Genomic DNA, 25540 nt, shown 5'->3' on the forward strand with positions numbered 1-25540 from the left:
GAAACGGTATCACATCTCTTCCAGGAATGCTGCTACTCTATGATGATCTGGGACAAGGTGGGTGTCTGGATCAGTGCAGCACATCTGAGGCCGGTGAACTGGACCCAAACTGAAGACATGAGCCAATGGTATGCTGATATGGGAGACAAGGGCCCAAAAGCTACAAGAAATGGTGTGCGTTCAATGATTATGCTCACTACCTGGGAACTATGGAAGGAGAGGAATAACCGAGCTTTCAACAGATCGTCAAGAACGCCGGAGAAACTTTTCAGAGTGATACAGGATGAAGCAAGGAACTGGCTGCATGCTGGAAATAGAGGTCTAGAGCTGGTGCTGCCGCAAACGGCTCAGCTAGTCGTTAATGATCATATCCATATGTAAGTGTTTCTTAGAAGGTTTTTAGGGGTGGCAGGGCAAACACTGTAAAGGTCACTACTGGAAACAGAGACTTTGCCGAGTGTAAATTTCTTTGCCGAGTGTCAAAAATCGAACACTCGGCAAAGATCTTCTTTGCCGAGTGCTGCACTCGGCAAAGAATTGCACTCGGCAAAGATTTCTTTGCCGAGTGCCGGGCACTCGGCAAACACAGGCACTCGGCAAAGGACTTCTTTGCCGAGTGCCAGACTCTCGGCAAAATCTCTACACTCGGCATAGGCTGCCCGTGAAACGGCGCCCTGCCACGGCCTTCTTTGCCGAGCGCCTGCGGTTAGGCACTCGGCAAAGATTTGTTTTTTTTGTTTTTAATTAATTTGCCGAGTGCCTCAGATCTGGCACTCGGCAAAGATTTATTTTTTTTTAAATTCTTTGCCGAGCGTCTCAGATCTGGCGCTCGGCAAAGAAAAATTTTTTATTTTTAAAACACTTTGCCGAGTGCTCCCTGGACGGCACTCGGCAAAGATTTTTTTTTTATTATTATTTCTTTGTCGAGTGCTCCTGTGGATGCACTTGGCAAAGAGGAAATTTTAAAAAAAAATTAAAACATTCTTTGTCGAGTGCCTGATGGCTGGCACTCGGCAAAGACACCCTTTGCCGAGTGCCATGCCCCGACACTCGGCAAAGTGTTTTTGTTTTTTTTTGTTTTTGGCCTCCAATTTTTTTGTGCTGCCTTTTTAAAGCACCAGGAACTCCTAGTTACAATTTGGGGATTTTTTGTGGCTTTTTGTTATATTTAGTTACTTTATTTCGTTTACTTGAATTTTTCCGGAAATTAGAAATTTGAACTGCACGTGGTACGAATAATGGAGTTTAATGATTTAAAAATTGATAGTCATGTTAGTGAGTGTTATGAGAGGCCGTATCCAGGAACGGACCCGAAATTTCGGACATCTCGTTCACGAAACATGTCCGCGAAATTGCGTGTGAAGTGTTTATAAATTCTATAAAAAGCAAACGAAGTCCGAAAATCATGAAACGTGTTGAGATGTCGTGATATCATATGTGGAGGCTATGATAAAAATTTCAGAATATTTCGTGCACGTTGTCACGTACGATGCTTACAAACCAGGGCATCTCCACATGTCCCGGGCCAGCGCCGCCCGCTGCCTTCGCGCCCTGCCGCCGGCCGCGCCGTGCCCCCGGCCGGCCCTTCCCCCAGTCGCGCCGCCCGCTGCCCGCGCGCTAGGCCGCGCCGTGCCCCCACCTGGCCCTTCCCCCAGCCGCGCCGCCCTAACCCCGGCCGGCCCTGCGCCCCGGCCGTGCCTTTTTTCCGGCCTTGCCCTGCCCTCGGCCGCGCCCCGTGGACCACCCGCCCCGACGCCATCTGTGCTCGACCCCGTCCACGACTCCGCCCGATCCCGACGCCGCCCGCCCCTACCCCGTCGCCCGTCAGGTATGCCTTCTCACTTATTATTGTCGAGGTAGTGGTAGTTGTAGTAGTATTAGTTGTACTAGTGGTAGTATTAATACATAATAGTGGTAGTATTAGTAGTAGAATTAGTGGTAGTAGTAGTAGAAGTAGTGGTAGTAGTAGTAGTACAACTAATGATATTAGTTGTAGCAATAGTGGTAGTAGTAGAAGAACCAATGGTAGTAGTAGTAGCAATAGTGAAAGTAGTAGTACAAGTAGTGGTACTACTTGGATATATTCTTCTGCATGGATTGATATCCAAACTACATGGCTTCTGTTGAGCCATATGTGCTTGTCGGCCATCGTGCCGTTGTTTTTTGCAGGTTTTGGAAACCTCACCGTGCAGGGGAGGTTCTGCCGAATTTTTTTGTAAATAACAGTATTTTGTTCCATTTTTGTAGAGAAGAGCCCGTCAGAGTTGAGTCGGAGTTCTCGCCACCGTGTCGGTCTGCCTGCACCGCGTCGTCTCGCCACTGCACCGACACGCCATGGCCCCGCTAGCCTGACTCCGTCGCCACCCTAGGTATAACCCCTCTTTTCATATCATTGTCGTAGATCGCGTAACCCAGTTAGGCGTCTCCCGTTCGAAAGAGATACGGTTGGAGGTATGCAGATCTTTGCATATCTATGACCGTATCTATTTTGGATTGTCCACGCTTTTTGGACAGCCCGCGGATACGTAGATGGGTTAGTTTCCATGTTCTGCTCTAGTCCGAGACAGAGTTTCGGCATCACCTCCCTGTTGTTCTCTGGATACACATTCTTCTTTGGCAGGACGTGTATCTGGAGAACAGCGGGGAGGTGCTGCCGAAATTCTATCTCGGATAGGAGTAGAGCATGAAAACTAACATCATCTACACATCTGCGGGTGGGATTAGGACCTATCCTCACCTATTAGACAGTAGGAACACCATGTACATGCAATTAATGGTTACATTACTCGCCGTTACATATGTTAGAGGATGGATGACCGTCAGTGGATGTACATGGGCTGGAGAAGTCAGAGTGATTACACCACGGAATGGATGAACAAGACCGATGCTTTCTTGAACAGTGCATTTGGCAACGCTGCTAAAGGACATTGCCTAGTTTTGTGTCCCTGCAGCAAATGTGGAAACAGGAGAAGGGTAAACAAGGTGAAAATGGGTAAACATCTTATGAAGAATGGATTTACGCCGGACTACACCCGGTGGGTCCACCATGGTGAATCCCATCGTATGAGAGAGGAGGTGGTGAGACCACGGGTGGAGGCTTTTGATGCTGATGCCAGGGTAGCAGACATATTAGATGACTTTCACCAAGGACAGTTCGATGAGGGACGTGAGAAGGAGGAGATGGAAGCAGCTGCACAGGCGTTCTACGATATGATGGACTCGGCACAGAAACCCCTTCACGATCGGTCAACGGTGTCTCAACTGGATGCCATTGGACGCTTAATGGGGTTGAAGTCCGAGTTAAACTTAAGTCGACCTGGCTTCGATAAGATGTTGGCCGTGATTGGCACCTTGCTTCCAGAGGGTCACATTCTGCCGAAAAGAATGTACGAGTCACAGAAACTCCTTCGAGCACTTAAGATGCCGTATGAGCAGATACATGCTTGTCCGAAAGGGTGTCTCCTATTTAGGAAAGAACACGAGCATGCACAGTTCTGTCCAAAGTGTAAATCCTCCAGGTACCTGGAGGTAGACTCTGATGATGGCCAGAAGAGGCAACTTACGATCCCCATGAAAATCCTACTGTACCTTCCGTTCCTACCGAGGATCCAACAGCTATACATGACCGAGGAATCCACGAAACAGATGACATGGCACAAAAATGGCAAACGGTACAATCCTGACAAGATGGTACATCCATCCGATGGTGAAGCTTGGATCCGCTTTAATGACAAACATCGTGACAAAGCAGATGAGGCTCGTAATGTACGTGTCGCGTTGGCAATAGATGGGTTCAATCCTTATGGAATGATGGCTGCCCCATACACATGTTGGCCCATCTTTGTTATCCCCCTTAATCTCCCCCCCCCCTCGGTGTCTCCTTTCAACGACATAACGTATTCTTGTCGTTGATAATTCCTGGACACCCAGGGAGTAATATGGGTGTGTTCATGGAGCCCGTATTTGATGAATTGGTCCGTGCTTGGGATGAAGGGGTATGGACATACGATCGAGCTACAAAGACAACCTTCAAAATGCACGTTTGGTACCACTACTCCCTGCATGACTTCTTAGCGTATGGGATATTCTGCGCCTGGTGTGTTCATGGGAAGTTCCCATGCCCAATATGCAAGGAAGGTGTGAGGTTTATTTGGTTGCAGAAGGGTGGCAAGTATTCGTCGTTTGATAGACATCGTCAATTCCTACCTCTTGACCATCCATTCAGACAACACATCAAGAACTTTACGAAAGGCATCAAAGTGACAAACCCTGCACCACGGATGATGAATGGTGCTGAGGTTCATGCTCAGATAGGTGCTCTCGTGCCCAATGAAGAAGGTGGTTTTGTGGGATATGGTGAGCAGCATATGTGGACTCATATCTCGGGCATGACGAGGCTCCCCTATTTCGATGACCTTCTTCTACCACATAACATTGATGTAATGCACACTGAAAAGAATGTCGCCGAGGCACTTTGGGCAACACTCATGGACACTGAAAAGTCTAAGGACAACCCAAAGGCTAGAGTAGACCTGGCAACGTTGTGCGATAGACCAAATCAAGAGATGCAACCTCCTAGTCGTGGCAAGACCTGGAGAAGGCCTAAGGCTGATTTCATCTTGAAAAAGGACCAAAGGAGGGAAGTACTTGAATGGATCAAGAAGCTAATGTTCCCTGATGGGTATGCAGCGAATCTAAAGAGGGGAGTTAACTTAGGCACTCTACGAGTCAACGGGATGAAGAGTCATGACTACCACATATGGATTGAGCGGCTTCTTCCAGCGATGGTTCGAGGCTATGTCCCGAAGCATGTCTGGCAAGTGCTGGCAGAGTTGAGCTACTTATTCCGCCAGCTTTGTACCAAGGAGCTCTCTCGGACCATCATTGATGACTTGGAAAAAGCAGCACCCGTGTTGCTCTGTAAGTTAGAGAAGATCTTTCCACCCGCCTGCTTCTTGTCGATGCAGCATTTGATTGTGCACCTCCCGTATGAGGCACGGATGGGGGGGCCCATGCAGAACCGTTGGTGCTATCTAATCGAGAGATGTCTGAAGACTCTTCGCAAAAAATGTAGAAATAAAGCCAGAATTGAGGCTTCCATTGCAGAGGCATACATTCTAGAGGAGGTGTCGAACTTCACAGAGAAATACTACACTGAGAAACTTCCTAACGTTCATAATCCACCCCCTCGTTACAATGCTGGCGAAAATGAATCGAACCTCAGCCTTTTCCAAGGGCAACTTGGAAGCGCAAGTGCATCGACCATTAAGCAATTGAAAAATGAAGAGTGGCGCAGTATCATGCTATATGTGTTGACCAACCTTGTCGAGGTGCAACCGTTCATTCGGTAAGTTCTAAACGAACTTGTTTCATTTCGCCGTATGTCCTTGTTTCGTCGTCCAACCCCCTTGTTTCTCGTTGGTACAGGGAATTTCTTCGTCAATCCTGGCATAGATCAAGGCAACCTACCCCACAAGAAAATGATACCCTTCTTTCACGGGGTGCGGGACTAGGGAGCCCCGATTTCATTTGTTGGTTCAAACAGAAAGCCCAAACTGATGCGCCTATAAGTGATGAGTTAAGACAGGTTGCAAATGGCTGTGCCGTTAGGGTCAAGTCATTTACCGGTTATGACGTGAATGGATATTGTTTTCACACAGCAAGCTACGAGCAGAGTCGGCCCAATCGACAAACCACAAACAGCGGAGTTGTTACGCCCGGCACTGATGGACTCGACTATTATGGAAGAATTGAAGAAATCTATGAACTATCATTTTATGGTTCCAAACCTCTTACTCCTGTCATATTCAAATGCCACTGGTTTCATCCTGGTGTAACGAGACGGACCCCTAAGCTTGGGCTAGTCAAGATTCGACAGGATTCCGTCTATCCAGGAAAAGATGTCTACATTGTGGCTCAACAGGCCGTCCAGGTTTATTATACGTCATACGCATGCAAAGACGCCGAGCATCTTAAGGGTTGGTCTATTGTGCACAAGGTATCGCCACACGGTAAACTACCTGTCCCAAACGATGAAGATTATAACTTCAACCCAAACACATATGATGGAGAGTTCTATCAAGAAGAGGGGCTACAAGGGAGGTTTGACATAGACTTAACCGAAGAGATAGGAATGGAAGTAGATAATGAAAGGGATGATGACGAGGACGCTGGAGACGAGGTGCGAAATCTGAAGGACATACAAATGCTTGAGCGATTACATTTTGGCAATGACAATGAAGACAACATTCCTCCTTCGGATAGTGTTGATGAGTTGGACAATGTTGATAGTGATGACGAGACCTATGATCCAGCTAATTTCAATCATGAAGATTATTTCTAATACATGTAATACTATGTTTTTTGTAATTATGTTTTGTTCATTTTTGCATATATTTCTAATACATGTAATACTATATTTTTTGTAATTATGTTTTGTTTATTTTTGCACCTATTTCTAATTACGTCTTGTTTTTCTTTTTTATTGCAGGTGATTGAACAAAGATGGCGGGCGACCGTCATAGGTCTGTGAACTCGATTTACCAAAGACAACGCCGGTCGTAGGAGGGGGCGGAGGGGGCGGCAGAGGGATCGAACAGGAGGAGGAGGACCGCTAGCCGTGGGAGGGGACCGTCTCCTCCCACGCCACATGAGGAGGACCGCCAGCCGCAGGAGGAGGTGGCGCCCATGGACGAGTTAGACGAGGAGTTGGTTCGGCAGACGGAGGAGGAGGAGGAGGAGGAGGGGGGGAGGCGGCAGGCACGGGTTCCGCTTCCTCCAACTCCTCTTTGAGTGTCTACTTGCGAGGTCCCGCGAGCCTCCCACAGGTTCCGCTTCGTCACCAATGCCCACTGATTTGCCCCGAAGGACAAAAGTAAGTAACTGTATATGTTATCACCACTACTTCATATGATATGATAAAAAAACTAATAATTTTTCTTAATTACTTGTGCAGGAACTGGGTGGTTGTGTTGGGTGGTAGCGCACAGCTAGTCAACGGCATCCTGGGTCTTCTATGCAGGCAGCACTTCCCCGGCATTGTCACGTACGCATCGAAGACGGAGCCGGCCTACTCGTTTGACCACTACGTCATCGCCTCCGATGCGGAGTACCCCAACAAGGCGGCGCGGGTGAAGGCAGAGTTTTGGGTAAGTCTCCCTTGCACAACATTGCTCAATACGTCGCATTCATTAGACTTTTCTTGAAATAATAAATCGATACATCGCTTTTGTATGCAGACTTATTATAGATGCGAGGAGGGATTTGAGGCCAGGGCGGAGCAGGCGACTACCAAAGCCTGTAAAAAACTCGTCACTGACATGCATCATGAGGCGCGCATCCAGGCCATCGTAACCTACTACGAGTCGAAGCTTGGAGAGAGGAAAACCAAGAAAGACGCAAGAGAGATGCAGCTGACCCGGGAGCAGTACCTTGAGGTAAATGAAGAACATCAACATTGATTCGATTTGAGATTAAGTTGGTTTAATTTGATCTTCTTATATGTCTAATACTTGATGACGTGTAGGTGATTCCCTGGTGGTGCCAAGCGTATCCCGAGTGCTGGGCGATGATGGTGGACAGGTGGTTCACGGAGGAGTACCTCAAGATGCACAGGGATGCCCGGGACCGTCGTTTACTGATGCAAGGTCCAGCACACCATCAAGGCAGCCGCAACCTCGCCGGATACAAACAAGCATGGGTACGCGAATTGATTTATCTATTGTCACGCTCAGTTCTGTCTGATTTCTAATCATCGTGCTGTCTTTCTCACAGTCGGCGTCACATAGTGGCCAGGCTTACTCGGACTTCCAGGCATGGTGTATGGCCCACAAGGGTAAGGCGACGTCCGACGTCTCCTTCAACCTGGAGGACCCGCCCGAGGCATACACGAACCCGAGCGTCCACTCCCGCATCAGTGAGTACACTGAGGTGGCGAGGTCGCTCCATGGGGCAGACCACGATCCGAGCACCCAGGACTTCGATGGAGAGGCCGTCATGAGGGCAGGGCAAGGCAAGAAGCATGGATGGTTCTGGCTTGGCGACGGCGTCATCGACACGGCCTCTACTCCCTCTCTCTCCCAGATCCGAGCACGGAGCACGAGCGAGAGCCCGGCCATTCGCACATGGCCGACCGCTGCACAGCACCGGGTCGACGCACTCGAGGTTATTCCTGTTTTACTCGTCATACATTGATCTTTACACACCTTAATTAGCTTTGCATTACTGAAACATTGGAGTGAAATATTGCAAGCCCGGCTGGAACAAGAAATGAAGGAACGTCAGGAGCTGAGGGCCCAGTTGGAGGCCGAGCGGGCCGAGCGGCAGGCCCAGGCGCAGAGGCTGATGGACATTACGGATTTCCTACAAGGGCTTGGGCAACGTATGGGCTTGTCTCTGCCACCTGGGCTGTTGGTTCCACCTCCGCCTCCGCGTCCTGCAGCTGCAGCTACTCCTGTGAGTATCAAAGTTTTTTACTTTCACTTGTGCTTTGCTTGTATGGCCTCTATCATCCTAGATTAGCTATCAAAATAATTTTGTCTCACATGCAATCTTTTCTCCTTTGTGCAGTCTCCATCTGACGGTGGTTCGAATAATCCACCTCATGCACCTACGAATGATGCACCTGGGCCTTCACCACAGTCGCAGTGGCCGAGATGAGTGCATGTTGTATTTTTTACATTTGTTGTTCACTTGGTGATGGACTTGTGATGCACTTGTGGACTTTGATGGACTTGTAAACTTATTTGGATGGACTTGAGCACTTATTATTATATATTGTGATGGATGTGATATGGGCGGATGGATGTGTGGATGGATGAGATATATATGTGATGGATGAGATATATATGTGATGGATGAGATATATATGTGATATATGTTTGTATGAATGTATTTGTCATGATGGAATGCAAAAAAAAATATTTGCCGTTTTGGGTCACTTTGCCGAGTGTTGCACTCGGCAAAGGACCCCTTTGTCGAGCGCAATGGTCACAACACTCGGCAAAGCTGGCAAAATGGGCGACCAGAAAACAGATTTTCCAGCTTTGCCGAGTGCTGTGACTATAACACTCGGCAAAGAAATTTAAAAAAAAATTTAAACTTTGCCGAGTGCCTGCCGTGTTGGCACTCGGCAAAGAGTTTTAAAAAAAAATCTTTACCGAGTGCCTGGAGTGGTGGCACTCGGCAAAGAAAATTTCCAAAAAAAATAAAAGCTTTTTACCGAGTGCCTTCCGGGTTGACGCTCGGCAAATAATTTTTTAAAAAAAAATAAAAAAATCTTTGCCGAGTGCCTGGAGGTTTGGCACTCGGCAAAGAAAATTTTCAAAAAAAAATAAAAGCTCTTTGCCGAGTGCCTTCCGGGTTGGCGCTCGGCAAAGAATTTTTTTAAAAAAAAAGATTTGCCGAGTGCATGGAGGGTTGGCACTCGGCAAAGAAAATTCTCAAAAAAAAAAATAAAAGCTCTTTGCCGAGTGCCTCACGTGTTGGCACTCGGCAAAGAAAGTTTTAAAAAAAATTAAAAAAATCTTTGCCGAGTGCCAGCAGGGTTGACACTCGGCAAAGTGACCGTCAACGGAACCGGCGCCGTGACGGTCGATTTTCTTTGCCGAGTGCCCGATAAAAGACACTCGGCAAAGAGGGCTTTGCCGATCAAATTTTTGCCGTGTGTTCTTTGCCGAGTGCCGCACTCGGCAAAGGCTTTGCCGAGTGTAATTGGGCCTTTGCCGAGTGCCTCATGCACTCGGCGAAGAACCTGAATCTAGTTGTGGGTGTATGCCAGGCAAAATGAGCGCCTCTCGCGCTGAGACACTATAATTTCATCCTTCACTTATTAATCAAAGCCGACAACGGATCTTTCAAAACAAAAAAGTTTAGTCAATAACAAACTTTCTTACGTTTTTGTGATAACTGTATGCTGGAACTGATGATATCTGTTATCTGAAAAAGTTTTTTTTTAGGGAAACTGGAGGGGTTGGCACCCCTACAGCATATTTATGTTATCTGAAAAAGTTGACAAACATCTATACCCTATAAACGGTTGTTAGTTTTTGTGGTTTTAGAAATTTTCAGTTTGTGTAGTATGCCAGTTATAGAATCAGAACTATTGGCTGCACTCATCAGAACTGTTGCTGAGTCGTCTGACCGCCAGCTACTTCGGCGTCTCCTCAAGTGATATTAATCAAACAAAGTGTAAGCAGACAGTTTGTTGTCATAGACCCAACATTTTTTTTTTGACGTTGTCATTCTGTTTTAATTTTGACAAAAATATCATTTTAACAAAATTTTGAATGATTATTATCAGCAAGTCCCATGTCTTAGAGCGAGTGTGCCATGCTGAACACCAATGTGTTGATGTCAATGTGGAATGGAGCGAAATCTCGAAAATCTTCAGTTCCTGCCTTCCTGGAAGACGACTGAAATCTTCTGGCTGAGGGCGTAGGCCAGGAACTGAAATCTTCAGGCTGAGGGCGTAGGCCAGGAACTGAAATCTTCTATTCATAAATTCAAACATGAGAGACCTGAATTTGGAACAAGTTCATGAATTAAAATCGTTGTATAATTCTAATTCCACGACTTACGGCATTATTAAGGCTGCAGATGTGCTCAAATTACTTCGTGATGTGCTGATAGATGTTTGAGGACAGATGGATTTTGCTCATCTGGCTTGTGGGGCCGGCTGCCCAGTCCCCTGCCTCTCTGACGACTAGACCCCACCTGGCAGGGCAGCCCTCTCTCTCGATTCCTCCCCAACCAAACGACCAAACCCTCGCTTTGCCGGCGGCGCGGGGATGCGGACCTCCTGGCAGGGCAGCATGGCGGTGCCGGAGGATCTCGTCGAGGAGTTCCTTCTCCGCCTCCCGCCGGCCGATCCCGCTAGCCTCGTCCGCGCCGCGCTCGTCTGTAAGCCCTGGTGCCGCCTCATCTCCACTCCCCGCTTCCGCCGCCGGTTCCGCGAGTTCCACCGCACGCCCCCGACGTTCGGCTTCCTCGCCAATACCAGCAAGCCGGGACCCCGCCCCTACGTGGCCCGCTTCGTATCCACCTCCTACTTCCGCCCGCCGGCCCCCGCCGAGCACCGCGGGTGGCTGGTGCTCGACGCTCGCCACGGCCGCGTCCTTCTCCGCAGCATCGAACCGGGGAGTCGTCCCAGGCTCATGGTGTGGGACCCCGTGACTGACGAGTGGCGGCAACTACCAGAGGTGTCTCTGTTCGCGACCGACTGGAACGCGGCTGTGTTCTGCCTCTTCGCGGCCAATGGCTCCTGCGACCACCTCGACTGCCAACGCGGGCCCTTCGCCATCGTCCTCGTGGCCACCGTCGCTGCGAAGTCCACATTGAGGGTCTACTCAACTCATCCGAGGCTTGCGCCTGGAGCGAGCCGAGGCCACTCCCCAGGTGCTACCTTGGCAATGTGGCGCCCACTGCCCTTGTGGGGGGATACACTGTACTTTTTGAGAGGAGAATTCTTGGGTGTGATCTGCCCACGGGAGAAACATTTGTGTCCTTCCTGCCTCCTGATTCTGTTGCGTGTGATCCTGTGCTCATGACGATGGAGGATGGTTCCGTGGGAGTCGCGTTAGGACAAGGGACCAGACTCTCCCTCTGGTCCATGGACATGGAGCCGAGTCCAGATGGAGTGGCCCCGTTCGGCTTGATGAAACTTGACTAAAACTGGCTGAAAAAACACTGTTCTGACTGAATTGTTATGAAAGAAAAACACTGTTCCGGCTGAAAAAACAAATCGAACAAGCTGATTTCTGAGTAAGCTGAACATAGTATGGACACGAATCAGAGTTATTCAACTCGAGAAGCAGCTCCCTGTCAAGGCTTCGTCCATCTACCCTACTCCTGTTGGATTCTTCCCTGGAGTCTTTTTCTTCAACACGGATGATGGGTGTTCAGCATTAATCTAATGTCGGACTAGGTGAAAAAGGAACTCGAGAACAACAAAATTTGTGTGATAAAAGTTGTTCCCTACATGAGCTTCTACACTCCAGGTATATATAACTTCACTCGGAACTTGTCAATATGGACAGTGCCCATGATATTGTGTGTGGTCAGTGAGTTTATGAAAGATAGATATACATGCCAAACTCTGTTACTCCTACCTACACCTTTTATTTTAGTTACAGACCATCCTTGACACTATCTACACAAAATTATTCATCAATTATACATCTTATTATGATAGGCATTTGATGTGGTCTTGAGAATTGTAGGCTGAAAATACCGAGCAAATTGAAGTCATCTCGCTTTCTTCCTTGTAGATGCCTGCCTTGTGCCTATGACCAATGCTGAACATTTTCTTTGCTGAATTCAGTAAAAAATGAATTAAAATTAAAAATATAAAGACATGGATGAATTGATGATATCTCTGTTAAACAAAGAGAGGTCTTCTCCAGTGGGTTTGAGTCGATCTTCCCTTAATGATTTGTGCAAGTACTGGCTCTTAATAACCAGTGGAGCTGTGTGTTAGACAACCAATCCCTGATTAGTGGAATGTAGATTATCTTGTAGCCCATCTATGCAAGTAGATTACCGTGATTGAATGGTGTATAGCTTGCCTTTTGTACTGCTATGGTGATGGCTGTTATCACCATTATTTAACAGAGCTACGTGGCCCTAAGGGGTTCAACACGCCTCCACATAACACGATTTCTATTGTCTATCACTGTGGGTACTGTGTAGCTTGGGGTGCTTGGTTAGCACCTTGTTGGAACATGTTTCTTGGTAAGAAAATGTACACTGATGGCATACCAATTCCACAATCAGCATATATTTATTTTTAATGTTTGTGTTGTGCAGCACCAGATTGACCATTACAGATGAGGAGCTAGCGGTTGATGGTTCTGCTGCATGAATTAAAAAACTCAAGCTTCAGCAAGGCCTCCAAATCCCAGAATGAAGTGTGCCACTGTTGGGGGGATAACACCTTGTTGTTTGGTTTCAGTGGGTAGTGAATGGAAATCGAAGATAATTTTAAATTACTGTTGTATTGGTTGCCCGCTGCCCATTTTCCATTTGTGCCAAGGTAGCTATCTCCTGTAAGTAGTTGCTGTAGTGCCACTCTAATGCTGTGGATCGCTAGTGTGCCCTCTAGCAGGGATAACCAATCTAAGTGTAACCGCCATTTCCTAAGAAGGCACGCCAATGCCATAACGACATGGCAGAGTGTTAATCTACAAAGACCCATGCTTATAAGGTTGATGCAGGCAATGCTTTGTCAGTGTGGAATGAAATGAATTCTCAATTTGAGCATGCACTGGTTGCTGATAAGGATACTAAAATGCTGTGGCAACTGGGAGGCTTTGGTGTTCTTTACTGTGCAGTTGTCATATTATGCTGAGCACTAAGCTTGTTAGTTGCACAAGCTGCATTCCGAATGTTAAATTGAATTTTTTTGAAGGAACAGGAGGGGGTTGGAACCCCTGCTGGACAAATTGAATTTTCTACTTGGTTATTTTGTTGTTAAGTTATTGGGGTTCTTTTCCTGATGGTGCCTGTTCGCTTGGTCGTATTTGGCTTATAAGCCATGGCTTATTAGCCAACGAACAGTATTTTTCTCTCTCACCAAATCAGTCACAGTACTTTCAGTCATGTCTTATAAGCTAAACCAGCCCAAACGAACAGGGCCATGAATCTAAGGTATTTCATCTGTTATATGTACTTTTTTTTACAATCCTCCATACATGTTCAATGCTTGGTTTTGCTGCTACGGTTTGTATGTTATAAAGACCATTCTAGACTTACAGCCTATAACTGCCTGTATCTGGCTTGGCTTATCAGTCAGTCAACATTGTTTTTCTCTCACACCAAACAGCCAGCAGTACTTCAGCCATGGGCTTATAAGCCAATCCAGCCGAAACGAACAGGCTGTTAATTCTGTAGCCTAATCCATCCTATCCAATATGTACTTTTCAGATTGACAATGATAAGTGACGGTTCCTTCGGTTACTCAAATGTTGGATCATTCTTTTAGGCAAAATTGGCTCATGGACACTGAAAGTGATCATCCTTTGCTGCTGGACATCTAAAATGGAGCAATTTGCTGGAGGACACTCTGGTTCTTGGCAAATTTGCTGGTGGCCGCCTAATAAAATATTCATTTCTGGTTTTGGAGGAGAGATAAGCCCGGTGAAAAGTCCTTTTTGCCCCTGGCTCTTTCTTCTACCTTGGGCGCCTTCCTCTGGCCAAGATACTGCTGCTACTCGCGTGCAGGGGAAATGGGCTCGGGCAGGGGCCTGGCTAGCCGGCGACGCGACGACTGGAGGGCCGAGGGCGTGGGGACGTGAGCCGCAAGCCAGGGCCGATGCAGGTGCCAGCGACATCCCCTGCACCGTAGTTCATCCGGTGCTACTGCAGCGAGATGTCAGAGTCGTGCCTGGGAATGGCGGAGAGGAGGAAGCCGCGGAGGCCGATCGCGCAGAGTGCCTGGCGTCGAAGGTCTCACGCCGGAGACAGGAGAGGTACTCGATCGCCGCGTTGAACATCTAGAGGACGTGCGGGCTGTTGGACGTTTCCCAGATGTAGAGCAGCGAGGGCCCATTGATGGAGGCGAGGATCCAGCCTGAGCCGTGGTGGACCCAGCAGAGGTCCTGCACACCGCCGTCGGAGCCCGGCGCAACACCGCGCGCCTCGTCGCAGTGCTCCGGGACGTCCTGCCGCGCGCGCCCCGACAAGATGCTCACCATCGTCGGCCTCAGCGGCGCTAGCAAGTCCACCCTGCTCGAGATCCTCGCCGACCGCCTCTCCCCATCCCCGCCGCTCACCGTGCGCGAGATGCTGCTCTTCAGCACGTGCCTTTGCCTAGGCACGCGCCTGCCCTTCAAGGACATCGGTGCCCGCGTCGAGGCGCTCCTCGACAACCTCACCCTGCGCCGTGTCGCCGCCACTGGGATCATGGACCTCTCCGGCGGAGAGCGTAGGCGCATCTCCATCGGCGTCAAGGTCGTGCATGACCGGCCCATGCTCATCGCCTCATCCTCGTCAAGCGCACCTCCGGCCTCGACAGCGCCTTCGCGCTCCGGATCCTCGGCGTGCTCGATGGTGAGGTGTAGTTGCCGTGTGGCCGGCCATCCAGGCTCCTGCTGAGCGAGCGGGCCAGCTGCGCGCCTAGATGTGGTCGGACCAAGGAGGAAGAAGGCTCTCCGCCGTCGACGAGAAAGAAAAGAAACAGAGGGGAAGAAGAATGGGGCAGGGGCAAAAACGACTTTTCACAGCGCTTCTCTCTCCTCGCAAATCAGAAATGAAAATTTTATTAGACGGAGTGTCTACTAGTAAATTTGATAAGAGCTAGAGTGTTCTCCAGCAAATCGCTCCATTTTAAATGTCCAACGGCAAATGATGGTTACTTTCATTGTCCGGAGCTAATTTTGCCTTTTTTTTATTTGGGTAACTGCACGATTTTTGGGTCCTGTAGAACACAGTAATGTTGTGATGGATATGCGGTAAAGTTTATGTCAACAAATGTGGAGAAATTAACATATATTATGAATGGATGGCCTGTTGATATCCAAACTCCAAAGTGTGCAAGATAGTGAATGCAGAAATGCTGAATTTTGGTTTTGATGGATTTAGGTAAAGTTTGCACAAGTTAAGGAAATGCTCTCATTATTATAGCAGAAACGCAATGTGAATGAAATGCTGAATTTTGGTTTCGATGGATTTTGGCATTCACGATGGCACGAATCTGGTTGACTCATAATGTTCTCATTATGAAATGCTTAATTCCGGTTGACTCATGTCTATGTGGAACGAAATGCAATCTATCTATAGGTTGTGTGTTGTCTCGCTGACCTGTGAGGTCCACATGCAGACCCGCACGGTCCACATGCCTCAACCTGGTTAGCCCAGCCCAACAGTCCCAGAAAACACGTCGCTGGGCCGGCGCCGCTCGCGCCCTTCGCTTCCGGCGCCGACCAAAACCCTCGCTCCGCCGCCCGCCGCCCGCCTGCCGGCGCCGAGCTCCGGAGAAGCAAGGAGCATGGCGCTGTTGGAGGATCTTGTGGAGGAGGCTCTCCTCCGCTACCCGCGGTCCGAGCCAGCGAGCCTCGTCCGCGCCGCCGCCCGCCCTCGTCTGCCAGCGCTGGTGCCGCAGCATCTCCGGGCGCCGCTTCCGCCGCCGATTCCGTGAGTTCCACTGCTTGTCCCCCATGCTCGGCCTCCTCTGCAATTTCATTGACCAACACGGCGGCTCGTCCCCACCTTCACCCCCTGCCCGCTGACCCGCTCCGCGCCGACCTCGGAGCATCACCTCAACTTCTGGAACCAATACAGGTGGCACCAACTGATCCCGGTGCCAGTCGTTTGGTACCCGGGGCACTGGAACGCGGCTGTGCTCTGTGCTGCCACGGCCAGCGGAGCATGCGACCACATCAACTGCCACGGTGGACCCTTCATCGTCGTCGCCGTTGGCACAGGATGCCACGGCAGTTCCTAGAGTGAGCTGACCTGTGTCCCTATGACACACTGGGTCGAATTGGCTTGTGGGGATCACACTCTACTTTCAGATTGATTTGAGCAATAGCACTCTTAGGTATTGACATGAAACTACCTTGGAGAATGGTGGGCTGGGCTGAGAGCTGCAATAGTGGATGGTGCCGCCATACTCTCTGCCTGGTCAATGGAGGCGAGTCCCAATGGATACATGGGATGGACACAAAACGAGTCATTGAGCTTGGGAAGCTGCTCCCTGTTGGTCCTCTGTCCACAGTTTGTTGGCTGTGCCGATGGCATTGGAGCATTTTTTGTGGAGCAGATGGTAGATTATTCAGTATTGTACTGAAGTCAGGCCAGCTGAAAATATTATGTGAGGGCAATTACTTCCAAAACGTTCTTCCCTACAGCAGCTGGTACACTCTAGGTACAGTTTTTGCTTGGTTTATGATTTTCCAATGTTTGGGACATGTAAATTTTTGTTAGTGGCATGAAAATATGGGTAATAGCACGGCAATATATGTGTCCAGGGAATTTATGAAAGTAAGAAATATATGTGTCCAGGGAATTTATGAAAGTAAGATATATGTACAAGTACAGCTCTGTTATGCTGATCTGATACCTTTTATTTGGGTTACAACCCATCCTTGACACTCTATTATAATTTTCCTGGATATTTGATGTGGTGTTGGAAATTTTGGGCTGAAAAACACAGTGAAATTGTTACTCTATAGTCTATGCTCCAGATATCTACCTTGTGCTTGTGTTCAATGCTTCTCATTTCTTAGACTTGATTGGTTAAATGTCCTTGTCACATGCACTATATGGATGATATTGTGTGAATTAAACAAAGACAGGTGTTCCTCATGAAGTTTAAGTCAAACATCTCTTAATGTTTTGTGCAATTTGTTAACTAACAGAACTGAGGTTATAAGTTACTGTTGCTTGGTTAGCTATTTACTATTTAGTAGCAACTTGTTGGAACCAGGGCCGTCCCTGACATTTTGGTGGCCCAGTGCAGAATTCAAAATGAGGCCCTATGTATAAGAACAATTATTTTAAAAATAGATCTATTTTTTGTTAATCCTATCAATAGATAACTTCTTGATTACATCTTGACAAAAAATATATATGAAAAATTGTAATTACTAAACTACTATATTTTCTGTGAAACATGCCATCCATTTAGTTTTCTTTGTTACAAAATCTTCATTAAGATCTTTATAAGCATCCTTCTTCATAATATTGTAGCTACTGCTATTGTAGAAAACCTAATCATTTTTTGATATACTCCCTCCATTCCAAATTATAAGTCGCTTTGACTTTTTTGGTACATCCATTTTGCTATGCATCTAGATAAATAGTATGTCTAGATACATAGCAAAATGGATGAACCAAAAAAGTAAAAGCGACTTGTAATTTGGAACGGAGGGAGTATCATTGTAGTATGCATATATGATCTTAGTAGTTTGAGTTTCAATTTTTAAACACGTCTCTGCTGATGCCACACTCGAATAAGGTAGCAAAATTATATATGTAATAATTGCATTAGGAAAACAACCCAATCGCTTTAGAAAAATCAAAATCTCAAGAGGTCCAATATTTTCATTTGGAATATAAACTTGGAGTAATTTAACTCCATACACAACTTGGAGAGAGGGAGGCATGCTTGCCGGGATTGGTGAGAGACAAGAAGGGTAATAAAGTGGAAGACAGACGTGGTTTGGAGATGAAAGTATACTCAGATTTTCATTACTTAATTAACTAATACGATCCCTAACTAGTACTAACAACATGTACTTAGATAAAAAAGAGGCCCTGTGCAGCGCACCGTATGCGTATGCACAGGCCTCTGGGACAGGCCTGGTTGGAACATGTGGTTGGTTGGTAATAAAATGTTCACTGATGGCATGTCAATCCCATAACCAGCAGATCTTATTTTGATATTTGTTCTTCTTTGTGTTAAGTATATATCAAGGCCCATCCTATAGGCCCATATAATTGTGAATGTGATGTTAGTACTTACAAGGTTATTGTAGGCAGCAATTCGGAGCTCAACAATGAAGAATTGAGGATGTTGAAATCTGTGTAAAGTAGGTTTACCATGAAAACATGTTATGGTTTGCTGAGGACTAAGCTTGTTAATTGCACACATTGCACTCATTGGACAGATTTTTTACTTGGCTATTGACTTACTGTAGGGCAGTGATGCTAACCGTAGGAATCTTAGGTATTCCATTATCTGCATAGTTCATTTTTTTTCTCGAACACGCAGGAGAGCTGCGTATCATTGTATTAAGAAGAAAAAGTGGGTATAGAACCCTTACAAACAACACTAAAAAAGAGCCAAGACCAATCCCCACTAGGGATCCAACAAGAAGAAAAAACCTAGACTGACCAAGACCAGCCCCAACCACCTGGACCTAGCCTTCCTCAGGTGCTAGGGCAGTAAGGTAGGAAATACCACGTGCCCCAGCCAAACCCCAAAGTTTCAGCTCATCTCTAACCTAGACCATTATCAAGGAAAGACTCGGTGAGACTCCATCAAAAACACACCGGTTGCATAGGTTCCAAATAGACCAACCAATCATCAAAGGAAGCGACTGTAGTGTAACACCCCATGTCCAAAACTGTCTATATGGCCCAGCTCCGCACGTGGAACGGACCTGCATACGCGTAGCACCTTGCTTACACTTTTGTCCTCGCTTCGTGTTAATCCGGAGGTGCTACGTTTGGAAAAACAAGGCTTATAAGCTGGCCCTCACCCTCCTAGACTTCCAAGGTGATACTAAACCCAACAACAACTCCATATGTGTCAATTGGGCCACATGGGTCAACTTCACAACTACTACAGGCTACTAATGGGCTGGGGTGTTACATGTAGGCTACGGAGAAAGGCTATGCAACCCAACCCCTCGGAGTAATAGGAACCAGAATTCTCGGGCAAACACACAACCTACCAGCAAATGGTTGAAGTTTCGGGTTCCTGATCACAGAGGGGGCAGCAGGTTGGGTGTGGTAATCCTTTCTTTTCAAGTCTATCAGCTGTCCAACATTTGTTGTGAGCCAGCAGCCACATAAAAAATTGACATTTGCCCGGAGCCCACCTGGACCACCTGCATAGTTCATTTCTTTGATATCTGCTCTGTTCCATATGTGGATACATACATGCTCAATATATAATTTTGCTGCTATATGATGGTCAAGTGAGAAACCAAAAACCATGCTTCTTTTCCAGGCTGTATTGTTAACTTTTGAAGATGGAGTCATTTATGCCATTTTTCTTGTGTAGTCAGCTGAGGCAGTAGAGGAGAAAAACAGATGATGCCACTGTCTTCAGCTGTTTTAGATTGATATGTTTCTCACATGTGAAGAACTTTGCCATGTGTATGATATGACTTCTGAATCATTAGGATAATTGATAAGTTCTACAGCACAGCGCATAGATACTGAACAACTGGTGGTGTCATTCCGTGTATGAGCTTCTATACTCCAGGTACAACATTGCTTGCTTTATGATTTTGCCAACTTTTGGAACTTTGTAATATTTCTGTTAACAATAAAATATGCGCAATATCATGATAATATTTTTTGCTCAACATTAGTGTGTTTATATAACTAGAATAACTGTCAAATCATTTTATGTCTACCTCTATGCTTTGTTGGGGATATTAACAAATTTTGAGTTCTACGCTGTCTAGACATTCCTATGAGCTAATTCATTTATTGTACTTGTTATGGAGAAACAATGGAGTCTTGACTCTTGATAGGAACCAAGTACAGTACACTCCACATATTTGCCTCGTGTCTATGACTCCATGTATAGTGCTGCACATTGCATAGCTCTGATTTACTTGATAAAGTAAAAGATATGCATGGTACAATATATGTGTCTAACAAACAATTGTGTTTCTCAGGAGTTATAAGTCCATCTTCTCTCAATAATTTTGTGCAAATGTAGCTGTTAACTTGTGGACATGTGGATAGTAATTAATAAGTCAATGTTATTTGCTCTGCTATTAGCAACAACTTGGGTACTTGTGTTTGGTGAGTAACAAATGTTCATTGAGGATTATCATTAATTTCCTCGATAAGAAAATGCAATTAATATTTTATTATATGAAATTGGAATGTCAAGTTACATCTAAAATTATAATGCTCCTATGTAAATATGTAATAAGTTTTCTAATGAACCCTTCAGGAAATTGGCTAGATACACGTGTTTTTCTTCTTCATCTTTTACACCTGTCTTGAAAATTGATGTCAATCTAGGCTAGGCTTGGATGGTATCCTACTCGGAAGAAGGGCTAATGGAGCCATTAATAAATGCTCATTGAGGGCAATTGATTCTAATTGTGGTAGTAGTGAGTAATGTAAAAACATATTTGTGGGACAACTCTAGCATTAGGAGGTTATCTAAGTTTGTTGTGTTTTGATCAGGAGGCATCTCTTATTACCTTGATGATTGTTGTGAAGTTCTTCTAGGCTTGTTTATAATTGTAAGCAAGTAACCTTTGAACTTGTCTAGACTTCTTCAAGAAAAGAACTCTAAATTGGCCTAGTCAATGTGCACCCATGAACCTTTTTGGATGCAAAGAATGGTTGTGATGAATATGGTTCGAACAGTACCTGTTCTCAAGAAAACAAGCATTTGAATCCTGCATAATTTTGGATTGGTTAAAATTTTGATATCTTTTGGTTTGAACATGAATGGTTAGAATGGAAATATCACGTTCAATAACCTTTAATGTTCAATGCTCTCAAGGATCCTGTTGATCTTGCTTAGACTCCATTCGCAGTATACGCATAATTGTTTCATGGATAGTATGATTCACACAGAAATCCTCCCACATTGCTATGCAGGAAGTAGGCCTTATCTATTTTTTTCTGAATCCACTAGAAAGCACATAGAAAGGCTTAAAGGGTAACTGAATGCAGACACTGATAGGACTATAGGACAGCAACAAGTTTACATATCTGAAAGTTTCAGGATAAACATTTGTAGCACAATGTTTAAAAACATTATACACATATATGAACTTTTGAACCTTTGTTCACACTCCTGTAGGCAACAGAACCATTGGTGTACCCTTCAACAGCAGCACTGAGCAGAACTATGCAGGACTCAATGTAATTTTTTCAGATGAGCACATGCTACCCATATACAGCACTGTCACCATAAATGCTTCCACTATTGCACCTTCTTTTTTTTAGAAGGTGTGATTTATCTGTCGTGCTCTAAGAAATAGACGAATCATATGTTACATACCATCATATCCTATATGGGTACAGTGGGAGTGGCATAACTAGTATTTCAAAAAAAAAAATATCACTAAAAAAACAGTAATCCGCCTTTCCATAAGGAAACCTCTATTTGTAACATAAAGAATCATAGAGAGATAAAGGGCGTACCCAGTGCAGAAAGCTCCCGCTCTGTGCGGGGTCTGGGGAAGGGTGTCAGTGGCAAGCCTTACCCTCGCCTGTGCAATGCGAGGAGACCGCGACTCGAACCCGGGACCTTCCAGTCACAGGCGGTAAGACTCTACCGCTTGCACCAGGCCCGCCCTTCAAAGAATCATAGAGAGATATGGATTAAAAATAGATCTCCCCATTCTTTATTATCTTTTATTTTTATGGATCAGAACTCTTTTCATTCTTCCATATAAAAAAAAGTGACTGATTTAGTGAATCTTTTCTTAGGTTGAAGTTGCGCAAAAAAATGGTTCTGTAGAGGAAGAAAAATGAAATTGAGGAACTTATCTGGTGAGCCATTGTTCCTTCAGATTATCTCAATGGGCATCTGATCATTAATTATCATAATATGAAGTGATGTATGCAAAGCAATGGTATGTCAATACTAAATATTGTTTAGAAATATTATATGTGAATCTATTGATTGTGCTCATTTGACCTGAGTTGTTTTCTGTTAATTTTTGCTCATTAATCTTCTTATTAGTCAGCATGATATGAAAATGATATGTGCAATCAGCAGTATGTGAAGCCAGTTCCTTTTGATTTAAAAAAAATCTCTGAATCCTTTGAAGTGTGCCCACTTGATCTAAATTGCTTTATGTTAATCCCTGTTTAAAAAGGTAGCGGCTAGTTCTGCCTATGTGCCACCTAGGCTCTAGGTGGAAGTGCACCTCCTGCCCTAGCACCTAGGTATTTTATCTAGGCTTGTTTTGTGCGTAGAGATATTTTGGGCGTGATGTATGCATGACAATGGAACAAATTAGAGATGGAGAAAGTAAACTATAGTCATGCTACTCATAGCTACAATGCTACATGATAATATCAGTTTTTTCTTTTTGTTTTGATATTCCTTTATTTAGCATTGACATTACTCTAATCGCCCATAGAAAGTACAAAAGCTTAGCATTGCCTAGGCGATGCCTAGGCACATGTAGGTGCTAGGTGGAGCCTGACTGCCTACCGCACCAAGAGCTTTTTCAAATACTTCTGTTAATTTTGGATTATTTGTAGCTAGCTTGCAACCGCAGCAAGGTGAGGAGTCTGATTCTGGTTGCATCCCTGGCCCCACAGGCAGATATGCACTTCAGCTTGTTCTGGTTCATGTTCCTCCTATTCATGTGCCCTCGAACAGTGCAGGGCCGCTACGGATCCCAGTAGGAGAGATACATTTTCTTTTTTCCTGTTGATTTTTTGATAATCATCCATCATGAAAATGTTTAGGCTCCATTCATAATATATCAATGTTTCGTGGATGAGTATGGTTCATACAGGAATCCTTCAGCATTATTATGTTCAAATCCAGTATGAAGTGCATGCGGACACCGATAGGACTAAGAGTATAGGTTATCAACAAGAATGCATACCTGAAAATTTCAGGAGATACATCTATCGGCCATAATGTTTGAGAAAATTATATATGTCTATCAATTGCTGGTCACACTATCAGTTATAGAACCGTTGCTGTCCCGTTGAACAGCAGCATTGCACCAAGGGCAGAATGACTCAGAACTCGTATATATAATTAAGTTTTTTCAGATGAGGTTGAACATGTGCTACCCATGAGTTACATTGGCACCATAGTCTGTCTCTGCCATCATTGCACCTGTGGTTGAGGTCGTGAAAGCATTGGTTCTGTGGAATAAGAAAAATAAAATTGAGAAATTTATCTAATGAGCTCTTGCTTCTTTAGTTTATCTCATTGAGTCATCGGCCATCTGCTTGTGAATCATTGTTATATGAAAGTGATATATGCAAGCAACAGTATGTGAATACTGAATACTATATTTTGAAGAAAAGTATCTATGGGTCCATTGAATGGTGTCCATTTGATCTGAATTGTTTTCTGTTAATTTATGCTCATAATCAACACTTGATCTGAATTGTATTGTGTTAATTTTTTTTCCAGTTATCCGGGGTAGAGCAAGAGCAGCAGCAAACAGCACTAGACTGCTAGAAGCTGTAGCTGCAATGCAACTGCAGTGGGGGTGGACAGGAGACTCACTCTAGGTGCTGGCAGAGATGCACCTCACCCTTGGCCTGGTTCATGTTCCTCCTGTTCCTGCGCCCTCAGAGAGAGCTGGTCGAGTAAGGGTGCCATCTGCCAGTTAGAGATTTACATTTTGCTTTTCTTGTGTGTGTTACAAAATGCCATTATCTACATTTGTTTCTACTCCAGATATCAGCATGGCTACTATCTGTAACACTTTACATTCTTTCGCCATGATCTATCATTGTCACTAACAACACAGGAAAATGGATGATTGGAACCTGAGTGGTGTTAATGATCAGGTGTAGCTGTTACCAAGTAATGTACCCAGCACGATAGATACTTGTTTTCTTTTTTGAAGCAATAACCTACATTTGCCTCTACATGCATATATTAGCATCCATAATATGTCTTTGGGATTTAATAATATACAAAAGGGCATACCCAGTGCAGAGAGCTGCCGCTCTGTGCGGGGTCTTGGGAAGGGTGTCAGTGGCAAGCCTTACCCCCGCCTGTGCAATGTGAGGAGACCGCGACTCGAACCCAGGACCTTCCGGTCACAGGTGGTAAGACTCTACCGCTTGCACCAGGCCCGCCCTTCGGATTTAATAATATACAAACATAGATAATTACATTTGTGCTAAACAGCGAGAGGTGTTTCTTTCTCAAGTTCTCAGTTCAAATTCTTTTAGTGATAAAGTGTGGCTGTTGCCTAACAGCTGTGGATAACAAATTGTTGTTGTTTGCCTGTTTTATGTGGTTAGAAGCAAAATATTGATTGTGGGGAAATTGGTTCTTAACAAGCTGATGTTATCTTAACAATTTGTGTATTTGTGCAGCATTGGGAGCAGCAGCAGCAGCCTCTGAAGGTGAGTCGCCAAGTACGAGTGCTTCAAGTGCATCAGAAGCTTAAAGTAATGATCTATAGGCTTATCGGTGAAATGGAAACTTGTATAAGATTTATGATGTGACATTATTTAGCATTGGTTAATTTAATCCTAGTCTTAATTTGTTGGCCTTTAAGGGTTATGTGTTTTCTTAAAGGGATCTTACCTCCTAAATTGGTTAGCCTGTCCATTGGCATTGTCTGTAATCTGGCTACACTGGCCCTGCATCAGCTACTCTATGTGCATTTCCTGGATTTTAGTCCTGAAATGTATGATCTTCTATGTTAAGTTAATGGGAATTTGCAATTAAAACACTAAGAATGAGTACTGACATCTTGACTCCTGAATATTTCGCTGGCAGAAAGCATTGAGAAAAGGTGAAACGGCTGTTTGCGGCATTGATATGGCTTTAAGTACAGAGAAACATCTGTACACTATACATGGGTGTTGATTTGTGAAATTGTCTCCCAAATATAGGATATAGGAATAGGATGTTGGTTAGTTCAATTTTAAACTGGAATCAAGGTGGTTAGAATGGAGGTAGTATGTCAAGTGCTCCAAAATTTGTTCTTCTAAACTTAATGGTCGTTCTCACCCAAATTCTCCAAACATGAACTGATGCAATCAACGGTCCTCAAATTTGCCAGAATATGAACGAATTCCAAAACATATGGTTCCTCTAATTAGAATTTGGGCCAAGCAAAAACAGAAGTACTAGCAGTATATGATGCGTTGCAAATCCCACTCCCGCTGCATCATT

At 45.3% G+C, this 25540-nt stretch overlaps 1 protein-coding gene and 2 long non-coding RNA genes across 9 annotated transcripts; all 3 read left to right on the forward strand.

Annotated features, from left to right (window-relative positions):
- The first annotated feature begins 10649 nt into the window (after positions 1 to 10649).
- Positions 10650 to 13206, forward strand: LOC136522715 (uncharacterized). Of its 2 annotated transcripts, none has more exons than XM_066516527.1 (2): positions 10650 to 12729; positions 12805 to 13206. In XM_066516527.1, exon 1 carries the CDS (start codon positions 10788 to 10790, stop codon positions 11544 to 11546), a length of 759 nt encoding a protein of 252 aa, XP_066372624.1. In that variant the 5' UTR covers positions 10650 to 10787; the 3' UTR covers positions 11547 to 12729; positions 12805 to 13206. The 2 variants fall into 2 exon arrangements, with proteins under 2 accessions (XP_066372624.1, XP_066372623.1); XM_066516526.1 differs by having other exon boundaries at positions 10650 to 11996.
- A 2663-nt stretch (positions 13207 to 15869) lies between these two features.
- On the forward strand, positions 15870 to 16951 carry LOC136522851 (uncharacterized). The gene is made up of 2 exons (XR_010775992.1): positions 15870 to 16128; positions 16276 to 16951. It is a non-coding gene; the product is annotated as an uncharacterized lncRNA (long non-coding RNA).
- A 753-nt stretch (positions 16952 to 17704) lies between these two features.
- LOC136522850 (uncharacterized) lies at positions 17705 to 25071 on the forward strand. Of its 6 annotated transcripts, none has more exons than XR_010775989.1 (4): positions 17705 to 21564; positions 22135 to 22197; positions 23813 to 24459; positions 24733 to 25071. It is a non-coding gene; the product is annotated as an uncharacterized lncRNA (long non-coding RNA). The 6 variants fall into 6 exon arrangements; XR_010775990.1 differs by having other exon boundaries at positions 17705 to 19930; positions 21503 to 21564; positions 22135 to 24459; XR_010775988.1 differs by having other exon boundaries at positions 17705 to 22197.
- The last annotated feature ends 469 nt before the right edge of the window (positions 25072 to 25540 follow it).

This window comes from Miscanthus floridulus, chromosome 18 (assembly GCF_019320115.1).
Source record: "Miscanthus floridulus cultivar M001 chromosome 18, ASM1932011v1, whole genome shotgun sequence".
Classification (NCBI taxonomy): Eukaryota; Viridiplantae; Streptophyta; class Magnoliopsida; order Poales; family Poaceae; genus Miscanthus; species Miscanthus floridulus.